This window comes from Excalfactoria chinensis, unplaced genomic scaffold (assembly GCF_039878825.1).
Source record: "Excalfactoria chinensis isolate bCotChi1 unplaced genomic scaffold, bCotChi1.hap2 Scaffold_85, whole genome shotgun sequence".
Taxonomy (NCBI): Eukaryota; Metazoa; Chordata; class Aves; order Galliformes; family Phasianidae; genus Excalfactoria; species Excalfactoria chinensis.
In genome coordinates, this window is record NW_027315717.1 from 169,653 (window position 1) to 197,560 (window position 27,908).

The 27,908-nt window shown below is 50.0% G+C and overlaps 2 protein-coding genes and 1 long non-coding RNA gene across 3 annotated transcripts; 1 reads left to right on the plus strand and 2 right to left on the minus strand.

Moving 5' to 3' along the window:
• Positions 1 to 247: 247 nt before the first annotated feature.
• Positions 248 to 5,929, minus strand: LOC140265369 (zinc finger CCCH domain-containing protein 11A-like). The gene is made up of 15 exons (XM_072361285.1): positions 5,876 to 5,929; positions 5,550 to 5,669; positions 4,952 to 5,075; positions 4,561 to 4,764; positions 4,196 to 4,312; positions 3,927 to 4,007; positions 3,387 to 3,494; positions 3,093 to 3,155; positions 2,769 to 2,852; positions 1,976 to 2,473; positions 1,657 to 1,730; positions 1,391 to 1,547; positions 1,126 to 1,289; positions 680 to 747; positions 248 to 500 (listed from the first exon to the last, which is right to left on the minus strand). The coding sequence occupies exons 1-15, from the start codon at positions 5,927 to 5,929 to the stop codon at positions 248 to 250; spliced, it is 2,169 nt and encodes a 722-aa protein (XP_072217386.1).
• A 1,371-nt stretch (positions 5,930 to 7,300) lies between these two features.
• Positions 7,301 to 8,897, minus strand: LOC140265436 (uncharacterized). The gene is made up of 3 exons (XR_011906258.1): positions 8,640 to 8,897; positions 8,451 to 8,483; positions 7,301 to 8,308 (listed from the first exon to the last, which is right to left on the minus strand). It is a non-coding gene; the product is annotated as an uncharacterized lncRNA (long non-coding RNA).
• Positions 8,898 to 10,556: 1,659 nt separating this feature from the next.
• On the plus strand, positions 10,557 to 27,145 carry LOC140265370 (olfactory receptor 14J1-like). Its single transcript, XM_072361286.1, has 2 exons — positions 10,557 to 10,618; positions 26,341 to 27,145. Exons 1-2 carry the CDS (start codon positions 10,557 to 10,559, stop codon positions 27,143 to 27,145), a joined length of 867 nt encoding a protein of 288 aa, XP_072217387.1.
• Positions 27,146 to 27,908: the final 763 nt, after the last annotated feature.

Consider the following 27,908-nt stretch of genomic DNA (forward strand, 5'->3'; position numbering starts at 1 on the left):
CCCCCCATCCTTGGTGCCACATTTGGTCCAAAGTACCAGAAGAATTCTGCTCCCTCCCACACCCACGCTGTCATAAAGTTGATTGAAAGGATTCAAGTCAAAAACAAAAGCAGACACAAACCAAACTCAAGAGCTGGCAGAACTCCTGGATCCGTTAGAAAAGCATCAACCTAGGGTATCCAACCACAAAGAAAAGGTTTTTATTGTGTTTTTATACTATATACTATAAGACTACGCAGTTCAACTGTCAATCATCAAGTTCAAGAAGGAGCTCATCCACATCCTTCCCTGGGTCCAAGCCAATTTCTGCTTCCAGGTTCCCTCCTGAGATTTCCCCCATGAACTTTTCCAAGTCATCTTCTACAGATAAGGGGGTCTTCCCAGCCCCAGTGGAGCTCAGCTGCTGCGCTTTGGCCACCGATTGGGAAGAAGCTGAAGCTGAACTCGAGTCCTCCGACTGCTCCACAGAGTCTGCTTGGCTTCCCAGCTGCAGTGCCAGGCTTGGGAGAACAAGGAGGAGAACAATCAGCACACAACATGTCTTAACTGGAGGTACTTATTATTCCTGTGTTGGATTTGGGCATTCTTGAGCCCAACCCCCTGATCCTTCCCACACACCAAAGAGTTTCTGGCTGACGGCAAGACAAAGTGCTGAAGCAAAAGAAGTTGTGCTCCTCACCTGCTGGGGGGTTTCTCTGTGCCAGGCTTGGTGAGCAGGCTGACCTCCGGCAGGGCTGGAGCAGCAGCCTGGCAAGAAGGAAGACAAAGTCAAGGATTCCTCAGGAGATCCTTCCTCTGCAGCGCTTCTCCTTCAGCACTGCTGAGCCTGAACCCAACACGGGGGGCCAAGGGGCTCCTGAAGGACGTCAACAACCACGGGAAGGCTGCAGAGCACCTCAGCTCTTTGCAACAACGCAGCAGGAATGGACCAATCCCTTCACGCCACACAGGAATCCCAGGGCTGCAGAGCATTGTGCACACACTGCCATTCAGCCAGCATCCTGCACACAGCCACTGCTTTGCAAGGAAACCTGCACAACCTTTCAGTTCTCCACCCTTTCTGCAGCACTTGCATCTCAGGCTGAGCCTGACCAGGACAGCACTGACGCTTCCTCCCCTCCTTACCAAAGCTGCTTTTTTAGCTGGAGGCTCCTCATCTTCAGTGCTACTCAGAGGCTTCCCAGCTGCCACAACAGAGCGAGAGATCTCAGCAGCCTTCCGCTTCCGTGCTCGCTTCCTGGGGGTGCTGGCTTTGCCATCCCAAGGCTTCACACACACCTGGCACTTGGCTACAGGAAGAAGAGACAGCGGCTACCATTGTGCCTCCAGAGGACAAGGGAAGCAGCCCTACAGCAGGAGAAAGCAACACACGGTCCCTTTAGACTTTTACCTTGGACTGGTTCTTCAGCAGCAGATGGCACAGCAGCCGGCACAGCAGCCACGTCCTCCTTCAGCTTCTCTGCTTCTCTCAGTTGCAGCTTCTCCTTTCTTGTCCCCTCAAGGCTCTTGGCTTGAGCCTTAGAATTTGGTGTACTCTGATCCGAGGGCTAAAAAGAAACACAGCAAGTGCAAACTAAGAACAAACACCAGGGAGAGTGTATGAAGGAAACACTGGAACACTGTTTCAAACGTGTGCAATTAACAAAGGGGACTCACCTCTGCGGGTGCAGAGACAGCTTTGGGAGAAGCCCTGCTCTGTTCCACAGTCTCTTCCTCTTCTCTTCCAGGTGCTTTCAAACAAGGAAAAAGAAAATCCCTTGGTCAACAGCAAGCAGATCAAGAAACCTGAGTGCCCGTGTTTCCTCCATCTGCTTCTTTCCTCCCATTCAATAACAAAGCACAGAGAGAGGAGACAGCAGCAGTCCAGACATGACCCAAGCATTTGGTAAGAAAGAGCCCAGGCAGTTGGAAGCCAACTCCATTTGCTTGACAGGGGCAGCACTTGAGCAGAGCAGACAGTAAAGCAGCTGGTTACCTGCTGGCTTTGTGATGCGCAGCAACTTCCTCCCTGCTGGGGCAGGCCCGGGCTGTGCTGCTGCTGCTGGCACCTTTTCCCCGCTCTGCTGCATCCGCAGGGCTTTCTCCTGCTTGATTTCTTCCAAGCTTTTCATACGCACTTCTTCCAATGCCTTGATTGGACGCGCTGGCTCTTCCAGTTTCACTTGGCCAGGCACAGATGGACGCACAATTCTCCGCTTCTTGCGCTCACCCTCAGCTCTCTTCTCAGGCAGCAGCTCTTCTCCTTTTGGCTTCTCTGCTTCCAGCCCTTTGTGTTTCCTTTCAGCCAGGGCTTCCGACAAGGTTTGCATGGGAACTGCAGGGGAAGGCCTCAGCCCGGAGCTGGGATCCTCCACCTTACAGCACCCTTCTGCCTGGGGGGCAGCTGGGCTTTCTCCTCGCTGATGAGCTCTCTCAAGACGGATCTCTTCCAGAGTTTTCACGTGGATCTCCCCTGCTGGCTTGGCACCCTTCTCTGTCAGCAGCAAGAAAGGAGAAGCGCAAGGATGTCATACCTGCTTATGATCTGTCTGAGCACTAGTACGGCCCTGTCTCTCCTTCAGAGACTTCACGCCTTCAACCACAGAGCAGAACAAAGCAGGGATGCTGCATCAATGCCAGCTCTGTGCTCCCGTTTCCAAACGGGGCAGGAAAAAGAAGTTCAGATCCCAGGGATGAAGAGCTCAGCAAGCACGCAAAGAGAACGCTGCCAGGAAAGAAGAAGCAGAAAGCCTAGAGAATCTGTGCAGCAAACACAGACGACCATTTACCTCTCCTTGCTGCTCTGCCAACCTCGATCCTCTTCCCCAGCCTTTCTGCAAGGCTGCGCTTCAGCGGAAGGCCGCTGACATCAGCTACAGAGAGAAAACAACAACATTCCTCAGCTCATTTCTTGGGAGAAAGGTTTCTACAACAGTCAACCACAAACTTGGTTTCTTCCAAGGGGATGTTCTCAGATTCACCTTTCAGCTGCTACACTTGTGTGCCACTTGGAGTCATCACAGACCCACCACACACTTTCCTCCCTCCTCCTTCAGCACTGCCCTCCCATTGACGTGCAGGCAGCCAAACAACAGCTCACAAGCAGCCCTTACCTACAGAGGATTTCCGTTTTCCAGGTTTCTCAGCAGGATTCAATCGAACCACGAGCTCCTGCCCTAAAACAAAGGAAAACAAAGGGCTTCTTTGACAGAAACCAGCAGCCAACAGAATGACGGTCCTGTCAGCTCATTGCCCACCCAATTAAAAACATACACCCAAAAGACACCACTTGGACAGCAGCACCAGCAGACTAACATGGCCCAACTAACATGGCCCAACTACCTTGACTGTTACTGATCCCTTCCACTTAGGAGCCACCAAATGCAAACAAAGGTACTCAGCATTACCCGGCTTTGCAGACAGCGTCACAGTTCTGACCACTGTCCGCACCTTCTCCTCTGGCACAGGAACAGTCCGAGATTGGAGCGGATGAGCAGGAACTCCTGAAGGCCCTTCTGATCCAAGGGAACAAACAGACAGTGTTTACAACCAGGAAAAGAAAAGCCACTGCCAACAACAAAAACCAACCTGACAGAACCGTCACAAAGACCAAAGCGCATTTGTTACTCATCGCTGTCCAAGATGCAACAACCACTGCACGTCCATAAGAGAGGTGACTAATTGGCCTCCAATTTGCTCTTGCAGTTCCCATCTAGAAGAGCAGCTGTCTGGATCTCAAACACCACGTTGCATGCTGAAGGAGCTCGATACCCCCAGCTAAAAATCCAAGTCTATCTCTCATGTAGCTCCCAGCCACCAGCAACTGCTGCTCCAAAACCAGCAGTGCAAGATCAAGGTTCCCTTCTGTGAATGGCTCTATTCCCCAACACAGTGCCAGCTATCTGGCTATGATCAGAAGGATCACAAAGTAGGGCACATGAACTCACCGCTTGGTTGTTTTCTTTTGTCCTTTAGTTTCTTCCCTTTGATTCCTTCAGGTGTTTTGATTCCAGCATTCAAAGTGTCATCTGGGAACACAGAGCAGTGAATGAGACTGAGGGACAGAGGCACCCGCTGAGGACCACAGCTCTGCAAACTGCCTCCTGCTCAGAAGCAGCCATAAGAAACCCTGTCAGCAACCCTACGTTCTGTTGTGTTTGTGCAATGAATTGCTTTGGAGTGAATTGGCAAGTCCTTCTGATTCATCCTGCAATACCTTGTTTGGTATCAGCATTCGATTTCCCAGTGGAAATGATCTGCAATCCATCCTGCTTTTCTTCAGCTGGTTGCTGGACAGCTGGTTTTGTTTCTTCTCCCTTCTCAGCAAGCTGGTCTGGAGAGGGAAAGAAACAATCAGCCTCTTCAGTTACGCAGTAGGAATTCAATCACATTTCCCACCTTTATGCAGCTCATACAATGACACTTCAGCCCACAGTTCATATTCTTAAGGACAAACCTAGTGATTACAGATGGGTTCCTTATTTCAACAGCCGTACTTACCTGGTAAACCCACAGAAGCAGTCTAAGATTCCAACCATAAGATCAAAAGCCACATTCAGGATCCAAAGCAGCAGCAACCACACTCACCATCAGCATCACCATCTGCAGCATTGATTCCAGCTGCAGGATGTGTAGGGCTTGGGACATTCTCGGAGTTGTCCCCTTCCATCACTGCCCTCAACTGTGGAGAGGGATTGGACTGCACGGAAAGCTTGCTCTGCTGCAGTGTTGGCTGAGCTGCCTTCAGATCGTCGCCTGCAGACTCTGCTGGACTTGGCAGCGCAGCTACAGGAAGGAAAGGATCATCAGGAATGGAAAACTTGCATCCTAAGTGAATTATCAGAAGCACCCAAAGTTCAGCTGGGCACCCATCTATCAGCTCACCATGAACGTTCCCTGGCACTCTTGACCACACTACACCCACCTGTGAGCAATAGAGTTCATCTTTCGTCCCTAACCAAGACCAACTCACTTTGGCTGGGTGGTAAGGAAAGCCCATTGAGGTGCCGTCCCTTGGTGTGATGAAAGGCACAGTTGGATTTCTGGCAGCCTCCTGGCTGGTTCTCCCAGTAGCAGGGAATCTCACTGCGTTTTTTCTGAGGACGGAAAGGAAGAAAAGCTGCTGGTCATGCGGACCTCAGATTTGCAAAGGGAGACTGAGCTGCAGATGATGCCAGTGAGCAGACTGCCACAAAGCAGCACTCCAACACCACTCTGAAGCGTGCGCAGGCTGGGAGCACCGGGCTCACTCAGCTTTCCTAGCATGCTGTGGGTGAGGACACCAGTTGAGAAGGGCTTCAACTAACACACCTTGCAGAATGCCTGTCTGATGCATGTGCTTCTTTAGCAGCTGTGGACAGAACACTGTTGGGATCTACTACAGGAATGTCCTGCTCTGATTTACCAATGCCATTGAGCTCTCTTCCCTCTGCTTCCTCCCATCCCCCTCTTCACAATAGGAACCATCCTCATCTCAAAGCAAATGGAACCTAATCTGCACAAGCCCATTCAGCCCAGCTGAAGCAATGAGAAGTGGGTTTGGTGATGAACTCTGAGCAGCCAACACTCACCTGGATCTTCATGTGCCTGAACCTGCAGACCTTCCTGAAGCAGCGGCCCTCCTTCCACAGCGTGCAGATGGTTTCATTGCCCAAAGCAGCTTCACAGTGCCGGAAGCGACAGTTGTCTCCCTGGAACCCAATGGAAACACAGAGAGGAAAATGCAATAGTACAACCTGAGAACTGGCCGTGCTTTGAGCTCATTTGTAGCCAGTTGCCCTATTGCGCAGTGCAATGAGTTATTCAGTTTGCCCAAGATCAGTGATGCTTCTACCTATTGCACCCCGTCCTCTGAACTGAAGAACTGAAAGAAATGAAGGGAACAACCCAAGCAGACCTTGTTACAAGTGGAATAGAAGTAGAAATAGCAATCCTCTCCGTTCTTTGACATGCTGGACGAGCTCCCAGAAGCAGTTCTGCTCTCGGGGATCTCTGTGCAGCTCTTCCTCTGCTCTCTCAAAGAGCTGGCTCGTGCTCCCTTGCACTGAGCGTCTTCTACTGCCTTGATCAGTGAAATCTTCTGTTGAGAAGGAACCCTGAGCAAAACAGCAACAAGCAGAAAAGAATGAGGAATGCCCACCCATCTTCCCAGCTTTCTCCTGTTCGTTCCATCAGTCTCTCAGGAGCAGTTGTTTCCAAACATTGCCCTCCTCAACACTGGTCAAACTAGAGGAACATCAGCCTGACTCAGCACGGAGCCCCTGGGGGTGCACGGCTGCAAGGCCTCCAATGGAGCCCCTCCAACTGGATGGCAAAGTTTCCTTCCCTCCTCCAATCCCGATAGAAATGCTGCCTTGTTACCTTTAGTACCTTCCCATCAGATTCCTCTCGGGCACATTCCTATGCTCCTAACAACCTCAGTGCTGCCCAGCACAGACGCCGGGCACCAACACGGCTCTGGACTCTGCACCGTGGAACACCCACCCAGCTCAGCACTTCTGTTCTGCTCACAATGGGAAGGGTTCTGGAATCGGGAGCATCGAGTGCACTAGAAATACCTCACGTCCCTCCGTTCCTTACGAGCCCTTCCCTTTGGAAACAAGAGAACCCCAGACACATCTGTCAGCACAGCAGCCCAAATGCTAACCAGAAACCAAGCACGGAGCCCTGAGAGCTACAGCCCTTGGCACCTAGCAGTGCCATGAAGGGTTGGAAAGGCAGCGCCCCATTGTGCTGAGGGCCAAGAGCCGGTTCAGACAACAGAAGCATTTGTCCACATTTCTGACATGAAGGCTGTCGCCTCCTGATCCGGCCACAAGTCAAGGCTGCCGAGTGCAATACCGTGCCTCCGCACACGGGGAACAGACGGGACTCACACACAGTGTGTAACGCCGAAAGGACCAGTTTAATGCTGTGCCACAAACCGTATATTCTGGTACATGTGACCGCCCGTATCAGATACCCGTGACCTCCCTGACTCCAGCCCTGGTGCACGCAGGCACCACCTACCCAATATCCAACAGGGGCAAGCACAGCTCAGCCCAAAGCGGGATGAACTTTCCAGCCATGTCTTCATGCCAAAGCGGTGCAGATAGCACAGGGAGTGCAAAGGGGAGGAGGAGAGCAACAGTGTGTGATGGTGTCACTAGCAAAGAGTGAGGGGTGGGAGGAGGAGGGATGAGGGGAGGGTATTGGGTAATCAGCAGGGGGGACACTTCTGCACCCAGAGGAGCTGAATCGGGACACAGACCCCTCACCCACCCCATCCCCAAGCAGGGCCCAGAGCACACTGCAAACAGGCTGAGCACAGAGCAGTGCATCACTGTGGGGCTTTATTTCATTGCAAGAGGTGCAGGCAGAGTGCTGCTGTCAGCATAGGAAACAAAAGCATATGAGAGAGGTTGTGAGGATGGGGCTGTATCCATCACTGACCCCAAATTCTCATGTGGCCAGACGGCCCCTTGCAGGCTGAAGCACAGCACTCAGATGGTGGGGTTGCTGCCTGTATCTCCTGAGTTCCCAAAATCTGAGAAGCAAAGGGAGAGGGAGGGACGCCCAGCCACCAAGCAGGTAGCGTGGAGCTCCCAACAACAACAATAAAAGGTGGTGGGGTGGGGAAATAAACCAGAAGAGGGCTGGAGTGCAGCTGAACAATCATATTTATTTGGGTGTGGGGTACAATGTGGGGGGTTATGGAGCCAGAGGGGGCACAGCAGGGACACGAGAGCGTGGGGAAGGGTGAGAGGAGGGATATAAAGAGGGCAAGTTTGTGGGTGAGGATTGTAAAGGCAGCAGGATGGGGAAGGGGAGGGGAAGTGCTGCAGGACATCCAGTTGATTAGGGATAAGCAGGGACAGCTGAGAGGAGCACCAAGGAGAACACATTCCAGCTCTCAGGGATGGCATTGGGAGAAACAAGATCTGATCCAGGATGGGGAGCAGGCAGCCATCAGCATGGGGTCACAGAGGGGAGATGATGAGGAATAGGGAGGGGGGGGGGGATCACAAGGGGGCAGAGAGCAGCAGGGGGAGGGGAAGAAGAGAGAGCAGTGGGTCCTCAGTACACTGAGCAGCCAAACCAGGCAAAGGTCCCCTCAGCCACCCCATCCCCAAGCACAGCACAGAGCAGGATGCAGGCAGGCTGAGCACAGAACAACCCAACACTTTATTTCTCAGGAAGCCATGCAGGGAACACATAACAGCATAGGAAGCAGATGGAGATGTGAGAGGTAGATCAGACGGGGCTGTGTCCATCACCGATCCCAAATGCTCATGTGGCCAGTTGGCCCCTTGCAGGCTGAAGCACAGCACTCAGATGGTGGGGTTGCTCCCTGTGCGGAAGAGAAGAGATGGTGTCCTATAGGGCCGTGTTCACATCCCAACCCTCTGCTCCCCACAGAGGCCCAGCCCAGCCCTGGTGCAGCACCACAAGGAGCACAGGGACCCCTCCCAACTCCCAGCCACACACCACACCTGTGCTTGAGTTGCTGGATGCACCATCCTGGCCTGTAAGAGAAGAGCCATGAGCCCCAGCCCTGTGCTCACTGTGGGGCATGGAGCAGCCCCGAGCACCAGGAAGGGGAACCCTGGGAGAAAGTGGGGACCCCAACACTGCACTGACACCAGGCAGAGGTGGGGGACAGCGCTGCCCTCATCACTCACTGGGAGCCACGTTGTAGCCTTTCTCCTTCTTCCCTGCAGACAGAGAGATGCATCAGCACAGGTTCACATCACAGCCAGGCTGGGGGCTACTGAGGGAGCCTCAAATCACCCAACAGCCCCCACTGTCATCCTACAGCCCTCCACTTTTACCTGCATGCTGTCTGTAGATAAAGAGTCCAACACCAGCCACGATGACTCCCATTGACTCCCATTGACTCCCATTGACTCCCATTGACCCTCATTGACTCCCATTGACCCCCATTGACTCCCATTGACTCCCATTGACTCCCATTGACTCCCATTGACCCTCATTGACTCCCACTGACTCCCACTGACTCCCATTGACTCCCATGGACTCCCATTGACTCCCAATGACTTCCATGGACCCCCAATGACTCCCATTGACTCCCATTGATCTCCATTGACTCCCATGGACCCCCATTAACTCCCCTTGACTTCCATTGATCCCCATTGACCCCCATTGACCTCCATTGACCCCCATTGACTCCCATTGACTTCCATTGACCCCCATTGACTCCCATTGACTCCCATTGACCGCCATTGACCCTCATTGACTCCCACTGACTCCCATTGACTCCCATTGACCCTCATTGACTCCCACTGACTCCCATTGACTCCCATTGACTTCCATTGACTCCCATTGACTCCCATTGACTCCCATTGACCCCCATTGACTCCCATTGACCCCCATTAAACCCTATTGACTCCCATTGACTCCCACTGACCCACATTGACCCCCAATGACTCCCATTGACTCCCATTGACTTCCATTGACTCCCATTGACTCCCATTGACTCCCATTGACCCCCATTGACTCCCATTGACCCCCATTAAACCCTATTGACTCCCATTGACTCCCACTGACCCACATTGACCCCCAATGACTCCCATTGACCCCCATTGACTCCCATTGACCCCCATTGATTCCCATTGACTCCCATTGACCCCCATTGACTCCCATTGACCCTCATTGACTTCCATTGACTCCCATTGACTCCCATTGACTCCCATTGACCCCCATTGACCCCCACTGACTCCCACTGACGTCCATTGACTCCCATTGACCCCCATTGACTCCCATTGACCCCCATTGACTCCTATTGACTCCCATTGACTCCCACTGACTTGTAAATTCTCCTGGCTCAAATTGCATGTCATAGATTAACCTAAAATCTACCTGCATCCATGACAGGGGGGCAGTCAGCCCGCAGGCCGCTGGCCCAGAAGGAGAAGAAAACAGGGAAAAAGGAAATAAATACAGCGGCAACAATCTAATCTTTTAGGCAGGTCCTCCATCCTCTCTCCACTCACATCCTCATTGATTTCCAGTGCCTGAACCCTACTGCTAGTATATTCTGCAACCTATTGCTAGATCGCAAGTGCAATTGTTTGGTACAAGACCTGAGGGCAAGTAATGGAATTGTTGAGTGGATACACTCAGTGGTGGCAAATCCATGCACCTCATTAACCCAGTTAAGGAATGAACAGGTGGAGTTTACCTTCTGGATTTGAAGCACGTCTCTTCTGCCTGGTTCGGCCAATCTGGGGAGAAGAGACTCAGTGAACCAGCACAGTGTTACCCAGGGCTGTGAGAACAGCTTAATGATTGTTGAGAACTGGTCAACTCGTGAGCCTGAGACCTGGGATCCTCCAGCCCAGGGTGGAACTTAATTGCAGCAGGTGGATGCCACAGCAACAAAAGAGAGCGGTGCAATGGTCTGTGAGTCTGCTGAGTTTCTTGGTTGACGGAAAGCACAAATAACTCAACAGCAAGTGACATATTTGGGAGATTACAGCTGGACTTTGAACCTTAAGGATGGCCAGGAAAGAAGCCATCTGACAAACCCCTGAGCCGCACATTGCCAAGGAACTCCATACATTCCCAGGAATGACAGGATGGTGCTGACTGCGGATGCACAGCCATGGATTGGTCGTAAAGCTCCAAACAGCTTGATGAAGTGAGTAAGGGACGGTCAGGGTGTCTGAGGGCGGTGGCTGCACTGGTGCTCAATATTCAAGAAGCCCGTAAATCTACATTGGGCCAAATGATCCAAGTTTTAATACCTCATACAGTGTTTACTGTATTGGAGGCAAAAGGGGGACATTGGCTCTCACCCCAAAGATCCCTGAAATACCAGGCCCATCCTGACAGAGCAGGATGATGTAGAAATAATTGTAACTAATATTGTCAACCCAGTATCTTTCCTTTGCGGAACACCTGGAGAACCAGTATCTCCTGACTGCTTTGAAACAACTGGAGCTGCACATTTCAGACGGTCAGTCAGACCTGAAGGACAAACCCCTAGAAGATGTAGAAGTTCCTGGTGGGTTCTATGGGTCCTAAGAGGGTCCTGATGGGTCCTATGGGGGTCCTGTGTTCTCCTAAGGCGGTCCTGATGGGTCCTATGGGAGACCTGCGTACTTCTATGGGGGTCCTGGTGGGTCCTGAGGGGTCCAAAGTGGGTTCTGACAGCTGCAGTTCTGTGAGACAAGGAGACTGTAAGGCAGTTTATGCAGTAACTGCTACTGACCAGGATCCAAGGACTATTAGCACCAACATCATCTTTGAAATCTGTTGTTCACCTATTTCAAGCTGGGGACTGGATCCTGATCCAGACGGGGAAGGAGACAAAGCTGCAGCCTGACTGGGAAGGACCGTTCCAAGTACTTCTAATGACTGAAACAGCTGTGAGGATGCCGAGAAAGGATGGACTCACTACACACTGGTAAAGGCATCCACCAGCCCTGAGGCGTGGGAACTGTTGCCACAGAAAAACCTTTAAAAGAAAAGAATTAGAAGGAAATCATGACAAGTTTTTCCATATGCATATATATATATTGAACTATTATTTTAACTAACCTTTAACTTCTCCTCAGATAGGTGAATAAATTGCATATGTAAGTGGGAGAGTACTATAACCTCTATAGAACTAATGCTCACAAAAGTTTTTCCATGTTGTAACGAGGAGTTTTTACTGCTGCACCCATTCGTTATCCTGATAATTATCTGGAAAATGTAAAATTTGACAGTAACACAGGGACCAACTGATAGTTTTGATGTGAATGAGGGACTCTTGTAGTGTATGGAATGATGTATGGTGGACAGCTGCCTATTGAGGCTGGACATATACACTCCTTGAAAATACCCAGAATCACAGAATGACCCGGGTTGGAAGGGACCTCAAGGATCATGTAGTTCCAACCCCCCTGCCTGGCAGGGCCACCAAACATACGCCTTTACTAGATCAGGTTGCCCAAGGCCCCGTCCAATCTGGTCTTGAACACCTCCAAGGACGGGGCATCCACAACCTTCCTGAGCAGCCTGTTCCAGGACCTCACCACTCTCCTAGTAAAGAACTTCCACCCAACATCCAACCTAAATCTTCCCTCTTTCAACTTAAAACCATTTCCCCTAGTCCTGCTATTATCAGCCCTTTCGAAGAGTTTGCTCCCCTCCTGGGAGTAAGTTCCCTTCAGGTATTGAAAGGCTGCAATGAGGTCACCCCGCAACCTTCTCTTCTCCAGGCTGAACAAATCCAACTCCTTCAGCCTGTCCTCATAGGGGAGGTGCTCCAGCCCCCTGATCATCTTCGTGGCCCTCCTCTGGACCCTTTCCAACAGCTCCACATCTTTCTTGTACTGAGGGCTCCATACCTGGACACAGTACTCCAGATGGGGCCTCACAAGAGTCAAGAAGAGAGGTTCAACCACCTTCCTATCCCTGCTGACCACCCCTCTCCTGATGGAGCCCAGGATCCCATTTGCCTTCCGGGCTGCCAGAGTGCACTGCTGGCTCATGTTGAGTCAGGTCATTCTCTGCCGAGCTGCTCTCAAGGACTTCTGCTCCCAGCCTGCACAGGTGCCTGAGGTTCTTCCGGCCCAAGTGCAAAACCTTGCACTTTGCTGTGTTGAACCTCATTAGGTTCACCCGAGCCCAGCTTTCCAGTCTGTTGAGGTCTCTCTGGATGGCATCCCTTCCTTCCATCGTATCAACTGTGCCACTCAGTTTGGTGTCGTCAGCAAACTTGCTGAGGGTGCACTCAATTCCCTCATCGATGTCATTAATAAAGATGCTAAAGAGCACCAGTCCCAAGATGGACACTTGGGGGACACCGCTCGTTACCGGCCTCCACCTGGACATAGAGCCATTAACGACCACACTCTGTCTGCGGCCTTTCAACCTATTTCTTATCCATCGAGTTGTCCACCCATCAAATCCACTTCCCTCCAATTTGGAGATGAGGATGTGGTGGGGGGCCATGTCAGAGGCCTTGCTCAGGTCCAGGTAAATGACATCGGTCGCCTTCCCTTCATCCACCATAGCTGTCATTCCATCACAGAAGGTCACAGGATTAGTTAAGCATGACCTTCCCCTGGTGAAGCCGTGCTGGCTGTCTCGGATCACATTCTCATTCTTTATGTGATTGAGCATGTTGTCCAGGAGGATCTGTTCCATGATCTTCCCAGGCACGGAGGTGAGACTCACCTGCCAGTAGTTCCCCGGGTCCTCCCTGCTCACCTTCTTGTATATGGGAGTGACGTGACCCTTCCTCCAGTCATCCAGGTCCTCACCTGACAGCCACGACTTAGCAAATATGATGGAGAGCGGCTCAGCAACCACCTCAGCCAGCTCCTTCAGGACCCTGGGATGCACGCCATCTGGCCCCATAGACTTGTACACATTCAGTCTAAGGAGGCACTCTCGGACTTGCTCTGCCCTTACAGTGGGGAGGGATTTACCTCCTTGGTCCCCACATAGAGGTCTGGGGATGCAGGTCTTAGGGACATGAAAAAGACTAGAATCCTGGCCACCAATGAAGACCGAGGTGAATAACTCATTCAACACCTCAGCTTTCTCTTCATCTGTTGAAGCCAGTTCTCCTTCTAAATTTACCAAAGTAGGTACACCTGTTTTGGCCCGTCTCTTCTGGCCAATGTACCTGTAGAAGGTTTTCTTATTGTTTTTCACATCCCTTGCCAAGTTCAGTTCTGCCTGCGCCTTGGCCTCCCTGATCCAACGTCTGCAAGTCCGGACGGCATCCCTGTATTCTTCTGAGGTGACACAGCCTTGTTTCCAGAGCTTGTACACCCCTTTCTTCGCCCTCAGTTCTCTCAGCAGGTCCTTGCTGAGCCATGCCGGTTTCCTACCTTTCTTATTCAGTGGAGCCCACTTTCTTATTCAGTGGAATGGAGACCTCTTGTGCTTCCAGGAGGGCATCCTTGAAGAGCAGCCAGCTCTCCTCAACATCCTTGTCTTTGAGGGCAGCACGCCAGGGGATCTTGGCTAGCAGTCCATTGAGTAGCTTGAAGTCTGCTCTTCTAAAGTTCAGTGTCCTGATCCTGCTCATTTCCAGGCCCACATCGCTTGAGATTACAACTTGTCAAGTCCTTCAATGTAATTCCATCAATCCCTTCCTATCTCTGTCTAACTCATTTCTTGTACAGTTATTCCCTGTGAATGTCAAACCTCAATAGAAGCAGTTTGGACATGACATGCAGTAGATCACTGTGTTTTACCGTTCATTCAATTGCATCACCTTTCCTACTGTTTGTTGGCAAAAAAAAAAAAAAAAAAAAAAAAAAAAAAAAAAAAAAAAGAATTCTTTCCTTGCCCGTTTGCAGCTGATTCTCTGAGGAAAGCCAGTTGGAGTTGCTGCAAAGGAGACTTAACACTGAGCGGGTAACTGCAGAGGAGAAGAGTGATGTGAGGAAAAGTGATGCAAGTCCCATGGGGCCAATGTGAGTAGAAGTGTGGTGGGGTGGTTGAGAAGATCATTTGTCGACACAGAATAGAACGCATTGGGGACATCCTGGATTGATACCAGATGCACAGTGCTGCTTTAAAACTTGTTTATACCCAGGTCTAAATAAATAGACAGTAAATGTCTGCTGGATTCTTCCTCTTTAAGATCTCTCCAGGTACCCCTCCATTTTGCTGCACAAGTTCTGAAAACTTGAAGAAGATAACAGGAAGGCACAAGGCACAGGAGGCTCTTCAGATTATAATGAGCCCCAGGGTGCATTTGATGCTGAGTCCATCAACCTCCAGTGCAGAGAGAAGTTTGCACAGAGTGCTCAACAAGACAAAGTCAGAAGTAACAGTGAACTTTCTTGGAGTATTAATGGGCCCACTGAGGAACATTAACAAGCAAGCTTCCCAAGGGACTAGTTAGAGAAGATAATTGGAAGATATGACTACAGGCAATGAAAGGCACTGGCATGGTGGCCTAGATGCTTAGAAACCCCTTCTTTGTCTTATGAAGCAGAAAGGCCAAGCCCTGATCCCCAGACCCTTGGTAGAGAGAACCTCATGCAGACTAAGGATCCTTCCTGGGGCAGTGGGTTGGAGGTCAGTATGATGTTAAATGAAAGACATGGGACAGAAGATCCCAGGCTCTGCATGGGCTGCAGGGACACTGTGAGGTTCATGTCCCATCTGTGCCCCGTGTCTCATGGCAGGCTGTGGGATGTGAGAAGGGCCCAGTCTGAACAATCAGTCAATCCCAATGAAACTCTGAACTTCACATCTCTCAGTTCCAGTGCCCTCCTTTGCGCACCCTCCCTTGGTTTAACGTCCTTTATGTTCTGTGTTGCCCAGAAGTGCACCCAGTGCTCCAGGTGAGGCTGCAGCAGTGCAGAGCAGACAGGGACAATCCTTTCCCTCACTGACCTGGTAATACCTTGCTTGATGCACTCCAATGGACCGCTGAGCTTCCTGGGTGCCTGGGCACACTGCTGACTCATGTTCAATTTGATGCTGACCAGGAACCCAATCTTTTCAGTCAGACCACTCTCCAGTGTCCTATATCCAGTCAGTGTGTATGTCCAGGGTTGCTCCTACCCAGGTGCACAATCAGGCACTTGTTCTTGTTATGCTTTATGCACTTGGTGCTTAGGAACAACTGGTTCTCTGACTTGTCCACATCTCACTGCAAGTCCTCTCCACCCTCACTGGAGGCAACAGCACCTCCAATCAGCAAATTTGCTCAGAACAACTCCAAGTCCTGCATGCAGGTCATCTGCAAAAACATGAAAGAGAAGTGGCCCTAAAATGGAGCCCTAAGGAACCCTGATAGTGACCATCTACCTGCCCGATGGATCCCATTCACTGTAATCCTTTGGGCCTGACCTGTTGGCCAACTGCTCACCCACTACGTTCTGTTTCTGTCTAGCTGCATGCAGGACATTCTGTCTAGAAGGATGCGGTGAGAAATAGTATCAAAAGCTCTACTGAATTCCTCAAGGATTTCATCCATTTTCAACTGGATTACCTTGGTCAGCTAAATGGATAACCGTGTCAGAAAAGGATTTGAAGTTAAACAGGACCATCCCCTCGTGAACTTGTGTTGGCTGCGACCAATGACAGAATTGTCTTTCAGCTGTTTTTCCATAACTCCCACCACCATTGCCTCCATAATTTCACCAGGCACTGGAGTGAGACTGACAGGTCCATAATTGCCCATGTCATCATTCTTGCTCTTCCTTACAAGGAGACAACATTTGCCAGCTTCCTGTCAATGGGCATGACCCCAGAGTTATTTAGTTGCAATTGAAATGAGAGTCCAGAGCAAATTAAGGTGTCATCAGTGAAAGAACATACATGTGCCATAGCTTTGCAATGCCTTGAACTCCAGAGTATGCCACAGATGGAGCAGAGAGGAAGGCCTGCCTCTTCTGTTGTGACCTCCTCCATTTGGTAAGCAGAATAACACTACATGATACATGGGCACTGTGACTCTGCTCTGATCTGCTCGCAGGGGAAAGGTGACGGGAGTTTCTCTCATGTCAGTGCAGATAAAATCACTTCCTCTTTATCCCTTTTTTCCTCTGTAAACTATTCCACTATTTGTACCCTCATTTACACTTCCACACACCCTCAAGTACATTTCCATATGCCATCAACAATTACACTTTCTTATACCATCAAAACAGTTTGTCAAACAATACTGTTTTTTAGATCCATATACACCCTTACTACCATATAACTTTTCCATTAAGGGTCTGTATTATTCAGTTATAAACACCAGAAACAGCACAGATTGGCCCACCTCTCTCACACAGTTCCTTGCAAACAGAACATAGTATTACATAAATTGGTTGACACTCATTAAAAAAGAAAAATAAAAAAGATTTATTTATTTATTTATTTATTTATTTATTTATTTATTTATTTATAAAGTATGTTATGAATAGAAGGAAGACTAGGGAGACTGTGGGTCCCCTACTAAGTGAGGGCGGTATTCTGGTAATGAGTGATGCTGAGACGCTGGAGATACTGAAGGCATTCTTTGCTTCTGTCTTCAGTGAAAAAGCTCTCCCTTAGGAATCCCAGACCCAGTGAGAGGGCCTGGGGAATGGAAGGCTTGCCTTTAGTCAGGGATGAGGTGGTCCGTGAGCGCCTAGGCCACACCAATGTTCATAAAGCCATGGGATCTGATGGGATGTATTCATGAGTGCTGAGGGAGCTGGCAGAGGTGATTGCTGAACCGCTCTCTATCATTTTTGAGAGGTCTTGGAGAATGGGGGAGGTGCCTGAAGACTGGAGGATAGCCAGTGTCACTCCGGTCTTCAAAAAGGGCAAGAAGGAAGATCTGGGTTATTACAGGCTAGGCCGCCTCACCTCAGTCCCTGGAAAGGTGATGGAACAGCTTGTGATGGATGCCATCTCCAGACAGCTAGAAGAAAAGGAGGATATCAAGAGTAGTCAGCATGGGTCCACCAAGGGGAGGTAGTGCTCGACCAACCTGGTAGCCTTCTATGACATTTTCGCTGGCTTGGTGGATGGGGGGAGAGCCGTGGACATCATCTATCTTGATTTCAGCAAGGCATTTGATACTGTCTCATATGACATTCTTATAACAAAGCTGAGGAAGTGTGGGATAGATGAGTGGACAGTGAGGTGGGTTGAGGACTGGTTGACTGGCAGAGCACAGAGGATTGTCGCTGGCGGTGCAGAGTCTGGTTGGTGACCTGTAAGTAGTGTAAGGTAGTGAAGGGACTGGAGCATCTCCCCTATGAAGAAAGGGGAGGCCCTACAGAGGGATCTGGACAGGCTGGAGAGCTGGGCTGAAGTCAGTGGGATGATGTTCAACAAGACCAAATGCCACATCCTGCACTTTGGGACCTGGAACGGACTGCCCATGGGGTTGGTGTAGTCACTATCCCTGGAGGTGTTCAAGGAATGACTGGATGTTGTGTTGAAGGACATGGATTAGTGGGAGCTATTGGTAGTAGGTGAACAGTTGGACTGGATGCTCTTTAAGGTCTTTTGAAACCATGGTGATTCTATGATTCAATGATATTATGTCCTTCTTTTGGTGCCCTTTTAGTTTCAGCAAACACTCTCTGGAAGGACTCTCCACATGTCTGGAACTAGTCACTGACCACTAGAAATCTGGTGTTAAATTCAACAGATTTTAATGTACTGTCATGATGCTGTTGTCTTTCAGTAGCTGTTTGCCATGAGGATCCAGGGACATCTCAGGGGAAACAAGTGGGAAGGATAAACATGACATATTCTTCTGCTGAGCTGGGCCGGGCTCCTGGGACACAGGGAGCTCTTAAAAATGGGCAGGGCTGCAGAGAGACAGCTGTGCCCAGAAGCACCTCTAGTGCACAGCACAGCCTGCAGTTAAAGGAAGGAGAGGAGAGAAAGGGGAGAGAGCATGCAGGATGTGTGAGGTGTGAGCAGGCTGAGAGCACGCTGCAGGAGCATTGCTGACAGACAATGACACGGTAAGTCTCACTTCAGGCCATACAGATGCTGTTCATAGAGGGTTAACTTAATCTGGGACATCCCATAGCAGATCTGGCTGCAGGCACTGCATGTTTCTTTACTGTGGAAAAAGCCTTCTGCTCCAGCTGAGGGCTTGCTTGCTGCAGCATCAGAGCACAGCCCTGAGGGCTGTGTGTCCCAGCATTGCTGCAGGCTGTGCATATGGGGCTGCAGGCGGGTGCCCAGGGCCGTCCTGCAGAGCAGGGTCCCTGCTGTGCCCCAGGGGCTGTGTGCCGGCTATGGGACTCTGCCGCCTGCCAGGCTCAGCACTCAGCCTGCCCGGGGAGCTGTCCAGGGTGCTGCGGGGAGACGAGTGGGGGGAAGGAGCCCCCCGGCAGGGCTTGTGCTGCCACAGCTGCTGCCTGGGGCAGGGGATCTCAGCTCCACTGCACAGCAGGATGTCTGTGAGGGTTCTTTGCAAGAGGAGAGTAAAGGCAGGGATTTTCCATTTCCTGTTCTGCTGGAAGGCAAAAAGGATTGTTTGCAGAAATCTAAAAGGGGCTGTCAATTTTGAGCACAGCTCTGAGACTCCCAAATATTTCTTCAATCCTTTGTTTGATTTGTGAACAGTCACACAGAATGCACAGAATGTGCATTTAGCCTCTCCTTCCTAAAAAGATAAAAGTTATCACTGTTTTCTGCAGACATTAATACTACACTTGTCCTGAAAACAGGCTGATTTCTCTAAGAAAAACCAAATTGCACAGAGGCTGGGGCTGGGGTCACGAGGAACTGCTGGAATAGAGAGGAAAATTTCCAGGAGGCTGGGATATGATTAGAATATGAGAAGACATTAAGAACTGCCTAGTCTTCTACTCCTAAAGAGATGGTGAAGCTCACAAAAGCTGGAGTTAAATGAATATTTTTCAAAGGGAAAGGAGAACTTTCATAGTAGAGCAGGAACAGAGATTCTGGGAATTGTCTGTACTGGTCATTATCTTCTGCACTTTGAGCAGGACTCCAAGCCCAGGAACAGCAGATGCCCAACAGCAGCTCCATCAGCGAGTTCCTCCTGCTGCCGTTGGCAGACACGCGGCAGCTGCAGCTCCTGCACTTCTGGCTCTTGCTGGGCATCTACCTGGCTGCCCTCCTGGGCAACGGCCTCATCAGCACAGCCGTAGCCTGCGACCAGCACCTGCACAACCCCATGTACTTCTTCCTGCTCAACCTGGCCCTCCTCGACCTGGGCTGCATCTCCACCACTCTCCCCAAAGCCATGGCCAACGCCCTCTGGGACACCAGGGCCATCTCCTACGCAGGATGTGCTGCACAGCTCTTTTTCTTTCTCTTCTTCATCTCAGCAGAGTTTTCATTTCTCACCATCATGTCCTATGACCGCTACGTTGCCATCTGCAAGCCCCTGCACTACGGGACCTTGATGGACAGCAGAGCTTGTGCCACCATGGCAGCAGCTGCCTGGGGCACTGCAGTTCTCTATTCTCTGCTGCACACTGCCAGTACGTTTTCTCTGCCTCTCTGCCAAGGCAATGTTGTCAACCAGTTTTTCTGTGAAATCCCCCAGATCCTCAAGCTCTCCTGCTCAGAATCAAATCTCAGGGAAGTTGTGGTTATCATCTTTAGTGTCAGTTTAGTCTTTGGGTGTTTTGTTTTCATAGTTGTGTCCTATGGGCAGATCTTCATGGCCGTGCTGAAGATGCCCTCTGAGCAGGGAAGGCACAAAGCCTTCTCCACGTGCCTCCCTCACCTGGCCGTGCTCTCTTTGCTTGTCATCACTGGCTTTTTTGCCTACCTGAAACCCTTCTCCATTTCCTCCCCACTCCTGGATCTGACAGTGGCACTTCTGTACTCAGTGGTTCCTCCAACGCTGAACCCTATTATCTACAGCATGAGGAACAGGGAGATCAAGCACGCTCTCAGGAAGGTGTTGCAGTAAGCACTCTTCCAGCTTACATAAAGTGCACATCTTCCTCACATGATTCCCAGTGCTGGTTCTTTATGTTTTATGCATCTTTGATTGCTTGTGTGTGCTATAGCTATCCGCGAAAAAAAATGTTATCGAACATATAAATAAAAAGTTATTTCACTTCTTTCCTACCTGATTTCCATTTTCTCACTCCAAGAGCTCATGTGAACATAGAATCAGATTCCCTGAATAGGTTAAAATATTCCTAAAAAGCTTTCAAAATAGACTTTTCCTTAGCTCTTCTCTCTTCCTACTTTGTCTGGGTCTGGGTGAGGTACAGCCACTGACAGCAACACAACATGCTCTTTTCATTCCTGCTCTCTTTACACTGCCACAGTGCTCTTAATAAGTCCTCTCATTTCTGCTGGCCTGAAGATCTTGTGTGTCTCATGACAGTCCTGTTGTCTCTACAGCAGCACTCCAGGGCTGCAGTCAGTAGCCGCCAATATGAACGGCTGTGTCAGAGCTGGTCTCCTTGCTGGCTCTGCCATAACAAGAGGACCCCTTCAGAGCAGGAGCAGAGAACTGGAGGCCTCTTCCAGAGCTGGTATAAGGAATATACCTCAGGAGCTGCTCCACGAGAAGACCTGGAGATCCTCTGGTACTCTTCCCTGAGTGACTGGGTCAGTTTCAGGAGTCCCAAGGAGATCTGTAAGCGACTCGGGGCATTGCTGCGCTTTAGAATGTGTGGGCTGAAGTAAAGCTATATACTGAGACAGAGAATAAAAAAAGCGTAATCATTATGACAAGTACATATATATATGTATTTGCACACACACAAGTTATATATATGGTATATTTTCACATATACACAATATATGCTGTTGCAAACATATATGCATAGATACTATTATATATGCATATAAGTTTGCAACTGCAGGACCTGTTGCAGGGGTTTTAACAGCCACAGGGTTCAATGTAGGAGCTGGAGCAGCTGTTGGGCTGTTGCAGAAGCGCATCTCATTGTCATATCTGGAATCACCACAGAACCTGTGACAGAATTTGGAGCAGCCACAAGGCTGATTTGAGGGGTTGGAGCGAACACAGGGCTGTACCTGCTGGCACAGCGCACCTCCTCTGGGAGGAATTTGTTTCATTTTGCTATAGCAGTACTTGGAACAGCTACAGGACCTGTAGCAGGAGTGACTGCAGAGCTCTTTATGAGGGGTGGAGTGACAGTGGAACCATTCCAGAGCTTGGAGCAACCGCGGGACATGCAGCAAAAACTTGGAGCTGCTGCAGGGTTTGTGCCAGGAGTTGCAGAGGCTCCAGCACTGTCAGCAGATCCAACTCTCTTTCACTTGAGGATGCTGAAGAGTGTCGAAAACAGCTCAATAGGTGTGGGCCAGGCCCTGGCACACTGCAGTCATTTGTGCCTCTTTGGGATTACCAGGGCCACAGCAGACCTTCCCCCTATATTCTACCAGTTTCTCAGGATCCTGCAGTTACTTGGAGATGAAGTTCCAAAGCCCTGGGTGTGCCCACTGCTCCAGGCTGCTGCCAAGACCATCCCACCCAGACCATCTGCTGCCCACACCCCCTGCCATGCTGAGCCGTCTCACCTTGAGGTAGATCTCTCAGTGATCTTCTTGAATAATTATTTAATCTGAAACATAACTTGGAACAGATTAACAACACATAGCAATAGGAGCGTGCTGGTTTGGGAATCCCACGGATAGTCAAAATCCTCAGGAGCTATTGGAAATAGCTCTGGAGCTCCAGGGCAAGAAGCAAGAGGGAGGCTGAGTGACTGCTGGAAAGTGTCCACCCTTCTTACCTCTATTGCTAGGCTCCCTGAGGGGACAACAAAAAGGTGTAATTCCTAATCATATCGACAGTATTGCTTCCAAAACTCAAAGATGATCGCAGAGCTGGATGTCCTCAAAACTTCACTTTGTCAGCTGCCTATTTTATCATGATATAAACCAAGGTCAAACAGCATACCCAAATCCAGCCCCCAGAGTTGACAAACAGTGCAGCAGGGAAAACAAGCAGCAAGCAAGGAATTGTACAATGCAGCTTCATGAGAAGACTCAACAAGCTCCACAAATAAGGAAACAATCAGCATCATGGCCAGCAAATTCTCCAGCTCCTACAAAGCTCTGTGTTAACTCGCTCTGGACAGATGTCCCTTGGAGCCCCACATCGGGCACCAAAATGATGGTGGTTGTTGAACCCAACATGTGGCTCAGTAGCACACAGTGCTTTGTGCACTGCCCACTTCCCAGTGGGATGGGGAAGGGAACTGGGGGAAAAAAAAGTACAACTTGTGAGTTGACATGAAGCTATTTACTAAGAGAGATGAAAGGAGAGATGTAATCGTCATGACTATATATCCAGATATATGGTATAGTACATTACAACTGATTCACATGCACATGCTCAGCATCACCAGACTGATGGCCAGCTGGCTCCTGAGCAGCAGAAGAGAGAGTGAAATGATCTCACACCCCTTTCAGTACGCCTTCTGCTTGCTGTCAGATGGTATGGAACGTCCCTTTGGTCGCTTTAAGACAGCTGTCCTCAGTCTGTTCCCCTCAGTTCCTTGGGCACTCCACTGAACATGGCACTGGCTCTGTACAACACTGCTTAGCAGCAGCTGTAAACATCAGAGTGTTATCAATGCTTTTCTCCTAGAACCAAAACACTGCACCAGAGCAGACAGTCTGAAGAAAACAATGCCATCCCAGCTGTAACTCAGCTACCTGCATGCCCCCCTCCTCTTGTTCTTCCTGATCAGGAAGCAAGGAACAGAATCTGCTGCTCTCTATGAGCCCTTTCCATCAGTTCTCAGCTGGCTCCTCTGCCATCCCCAGGCAGAGCTCAGTGCACTCTCACAGAGGGCAGCAGCCTTTCCTCATCTTCCTTGGCAACCCGTCATAAAGAGTCCGTACCCCATTTGCTACAGTTCAGAGGTGGGAACCATCCCACAGTGTCTCCGTGAGCCAAACCAGACCCTAGGCCAGCAAATGCACAGAAATTTTGAGTGCACTGAGTGAATGCCTGTGGTCTTCTCATTGGTGTAAAGACTCTTCAGAAAGCATCCCATTCCAGAAGCATATAGCCTGGCTGGGCCTCGCATCTACACCATGGTACTGGTGTTCAGAAGGTGGCACACAGGTATGAGACACACTGTGGGGCTCACAGTTGTCCAGTGAGCACTGACACTACCAAGGCTTGGCTTTCCTGAAGGTCCTCAACTGCATTTGTCAGCTGGCTGGGAGTGTGTTGGAGGCCCCATGGAAATGCCATTCAAACGTGAGCCCAGAACAAAGAAAGGTGTCACCAGTGAGAGAATGAAGGTGGGTCACAGCTTTGAAATGCTTTAAGCTCTGGAATTTGCAATAGATGGGGAACAGAGAAAGATCTGTCTCTTCTTCTGGTGAGCTCATCCATTTGGTCAGCTGAATAACGCTGTACTCTCAGGTGCCCATTACTCGAAGAGATGTAGTCATTTAGGATGGCCAAGAATACTCCCATGCCTCGTCTGGCTTCCAGCTGACGCTCAGGAAGGTGGTGACTCTCTTAGATGTCATCTACCACAGCTTGCTGGCACTGCTAAACACATCTATGAGCACCACAGGCACCTTCTGCCCATCGAGTGTCTGTATGTGAGCAAGTAACTTCCAGCTGTAGAAAGACCAAGGATTCAGACCAGGGGCTCATGCATACAGGCAACCCCTTGTTATCATCTGCTTCGAGTCAAGAGGAGTCCCATTTCCCATGGGTCTGTGGGGAAGTGAATCTGCTTTCAACCCCAGGGTTTTACATCTGCACATGAGACACCTGCACTGATTGCCTCATCTGAATGACAGCCCTGCAAAGGGGGAGTCAGAGAGTCCCTGTCCTTGTCTGTGTGTCTTTTTTATTAAGGGCTAGGAGCAGAGCTTTCCAGGTGAGGCATTTACACTCCTGCTAGGCAAACGCAATCTGTTAGGACAACCTGATACAGTAAAAGAGTTAGTCTCAAAGGTAGAAGACAGGTATATGGGCCCATAAAAAGGTAGGATGAGCAGTTACATTAAAGGAATAGCATCCTGCACCCTAAATGGAAGAAGCCAGACAGAACCAGACTACTTCTATCAAACATGATGGGGTAAAAGGGACAGAATGAGGAAGACATTGAGTGTTTGCAAGGAAGATGCCTGATTTCATCCCCACGACCACTGCAGGAAGAACCCAGCTACAAACAGCGCATGTGCCAGAGGGAGGGACAGAACGTAAATGAGTTCCTGGAAAATAATGAATATGTAGATGAGTTCCAGGAGATCTGCTGAATGTGGATCATCCTGACATTAAAATAAGTAACACTTCTGCTTGCTGGTGTGCAAGGAAGGACTGATCCCCTTTGCATCCTGTGCCGAATACATGCATTCCTGCATTAAAACCTAACTCCAGGTTAGAGAGGTTGTTTCCTCAACTCCAAACCATGCTTCTGGAATCAGTCTGTCCAGTTTATCTGACATCCAAGAGCCTTTTTCAGAGATGACCCTGCTGTCTATCAGGAACATTCATCTCAGGAGCCCCAGGGAAATCTCCAGAGGAAGCACTGAGGAAGAGAAACTCAAATCCTCTGGTGTGCTGAGCTGGGCTGGGCTCCTGGGACACAGGGAGCTCATAAAAGAGGATGGTGCTGCAGAGACAGCTGTGCCCAGGAGCAGATCTCGTGCACAGCACAGCCTGCAGGTGTCAGAAGGAGAGGAGAGAAAGGGGAGAGAGCTTCCAGGATGTGTATGCAGTGAGCAGGCTCGGAACATGCTGCAGGAGCATTGCTGACAGACAATGACACGGTAAGTCTCACTTCAGGCCATACAGACGCTATTCATAGAGGGTTAACTATAACTGTGACATCCCATAGCAGATCTGGCTGCAGGCACTGCATGATTCTTTGCTGTGGAAAAAGCCTTCTGCTCAAGCTGAGGGCTTCCGTGCTTCAGCATCGGAGCACAGCCCTGAGGGCTGCATGTCCCAGCACGGCTGCAGGCTGTGCATGTGGGGCTGCAGGCGGGTGCCCAGGGCTGTCCTGCAGAGCAGGGTCCCTGCTGTGCCCCAGGGGCTGTGTGCCGGCTATGGGACTCTGCCGCCTGCCAGGCTCAGCACTCAGCCTGCCCGGGGAGCTGTCCAGGGTGCTGCGGGGAGACGTGTGGGGGGAAGGAGCCCCCCAGTAGAGGGGCTTGTGCTGCCACAGCTGCTGCCTGGGGCAGGGGAATCACAGCTCCACTGCACAACTGAATGTTTCTAAGAATTCTTTGCAAGAGGACAGCCTAGCCTAGACAGGGACTTTCCATCTCCTGTTCTTAGGGAAGGCAAGAAGGATTATAGGTAGAAATCTAAAATGGGCTGCCTAATCTGGACACAGCTCTGAGATTCCTGAAATTCTCTTCAGTCTATTGTTTGTTTTGAGAACAGTCACATGCTCTGTGCTTCAGCTTCTTCTCTCTCAAAGGGTGGAACTAGTTGAAATTATTATCATTTCCTCTTGACAAGAATAATGCACTTATCTTGCAAACAGGCATGTTTATCTTATATATACTGGAAGGAACAGAGGTTGGGTTTGGGGGCTCTAAGAGCTGTGTGGGAAAAGATATGAGACAAGAAACAGATGAGAATAACCACGGAGATGGGATAAGATTAGAAGATGATAGGAAGGCTACAACTCCATATGCTTCTTCTGCTTATGGAATGTTGAACTTCATGAAATTAAATTAAAGTTGTGGTGCTAAATGAACAATGTCATAGGAGAATTAAAAGATTTCATAATACAGCAGAAAGAGTGTCTCTGAGAATGGTTTGAACTTTTCCTTATATTCTGCACTCTGAACAGGACTTCAAGCCAAGAAAGAAAAGCAGATGCCCAACAGCAGCTCCAACAGTGAGTTCCTCCTGCTGCCGTTGGCAGACACGTGGCAGCTGCAGCTCCTGCACTTCTGGCTCTTGCTGGGCATCTACCTGGCTGCCCTCCTGGGCAACGGCCTCATCAGCACAGCCGTAGCCTGCGACCAGCACCTGCACACCCCCATGTACTTCTTCCTGCTCAACCTGGCCCTCCTCGACCTGGGCAGCATCTCCACCACTCTCCCCAAAGCCATGGCCAACGCCCTCTGGGACACCAGGGCCATTTCCTACACAGGATGTGCTGCACAGGTTTTTTTCTTTCTCTTCTTCCTCTCAGCAGAGTTTTCATTTCTCACCATCATGTCCTATGACCGCTACGTTGCCATCTGCAAGCCCCTGCACTACGGGACCTTGATGGACAGCAGAGCTTGTGCCACCATGGCAGCAGCTGCCTGGGGCGCTGGGGTTCTCAATTCCCTGCTGCACACTGCCAGTACGTTTTCACTGCCTCTCTGCCAAGGCAATGTTGTCAACCAGTTTTTCTGTGAGGTCCCCCAGATCCTCAAGCTCTCCTGCTCAGCCTCCAATCTCAGGGAAGTTGTGCTTCTCTTTTTTGGTTCAAGTTTAGTCTTTGGGTGCTTTGTTTTCATTATTGTGTCCTATGTGCAGATCTTCCTTGCCGTGCTGAGGATGCCCTCTGAGCAGGGAAGGCACAAAGCCTTCTCCACGTGCCTCCCTCACCTCGCTGTGGTCTCTTTCTTTCTCAGCACTGTCTTTTATGCCTACCTGAAGCCTCCCTCCATCTCTTTTCCATCCATGGACCTGATGGTGGCACTTCTGTACTCGGTGGTGCCTCCAACATTGAACCCTGTTATCTACAGTATGAGGAACAGGGAGATCAAGCATGCTCTCAGGAAGGTGTTGCAATACACACTATTCCAGCTTCCATAAAGTGCTAATCTTCCTCACACAGTTCTCTGTTGTGGTTCTTTGTGTTTTATGCATCTGTGATGGTTTGATTGCAGATGATACAGCAATCTGCAGAAAAATGTTGCAAATTATGTCACTTCTTTCCTGCCTTCTTTCCGTTTTCTCACTCCAAGATCTCGTGTAAACAATGAACTGGATTCCCTGAACAGGTTAAGAGATAAATAAAAAGCTTTCAAAGTTGACTTTCCCTTCGCTCTTCTCTCTTCCTACCTTGTCTGCGTCTGGGTCAGGTACAGGCATAGCCACAGACAGCTGCACAATGTAACCCTTTCAATCCTGCTCCCTTTATAGTGCCACAGTGCTCTCAAGTCCTCGCATATGTGCAGGCCTGAGAGGTCTTGCGTGTCTCACTAAAGCCCTGTTTTCTCTACAGCAGCACTCTGGGACAGCAGTCAGTAGTCGGTAAAATGAATGGCTGCGCCAGGGCTGGTCTCCTTGCTGGCACTGTCTTGGAGTTATCTAGATCAATCTATGTCCATGACAGAGGGGGCAGTAGGCTTGTGGCCCCCTTGGGCCCCAACAAATTAAAAGGGAACAGGGTGGGCAGATGGGAACTTGGCTCAAGGAAACCAACAAAACAGCGGCAACGACCTAAGGAGGAAAACTAGTTTTACTAACCATAATATGTGGAATACCAATAGGAAAAACTACAAAACCATGACATTCCACCCCTGATTCTACATCATTACATCATGCTTAGAAAACATATCTATATACAAATAAA

Bases quoted from the DNA above. Each gene is read 5' to 3' on its own strand.
- LOC140265369 (XM_072361285.1), bottom strand. From the start codon at position 5,929: ATGTCAAAGAACGGAGAGGATTGCTATTTCTACTTCTATTCCACTTGT. The intron at 5,670-5,875 runs GTCTGCTTGGGT...ATTGGGTTCCAG, and splicing joins TCTATTCCACTTGTAACAAG to GGAGACAACTGTCGCTTCCG. The intron at 3,156-3,386 runs GTAATGCTGAGT...CCTTTGTTTTAG, and splicing joins GACGCTGTCTGCAAAGCCGG to GGCAGGAGCTCGTGGTTCGA.
- LOC140265370 (XM_072361286.1), top strand. From the start codon at position 10,557: ATGGTGCTGACTGCGGATGCACAGCCATGGATTGGTCGTAAAGCTCCA. The intron at 10,619-26,340 runs GTGAGTAAGGGA...CGGCCTCATCAG, and splicing joins GCTCCAAACAGCTTGATGAA to CACAGCCGTAGCCTGCGACC.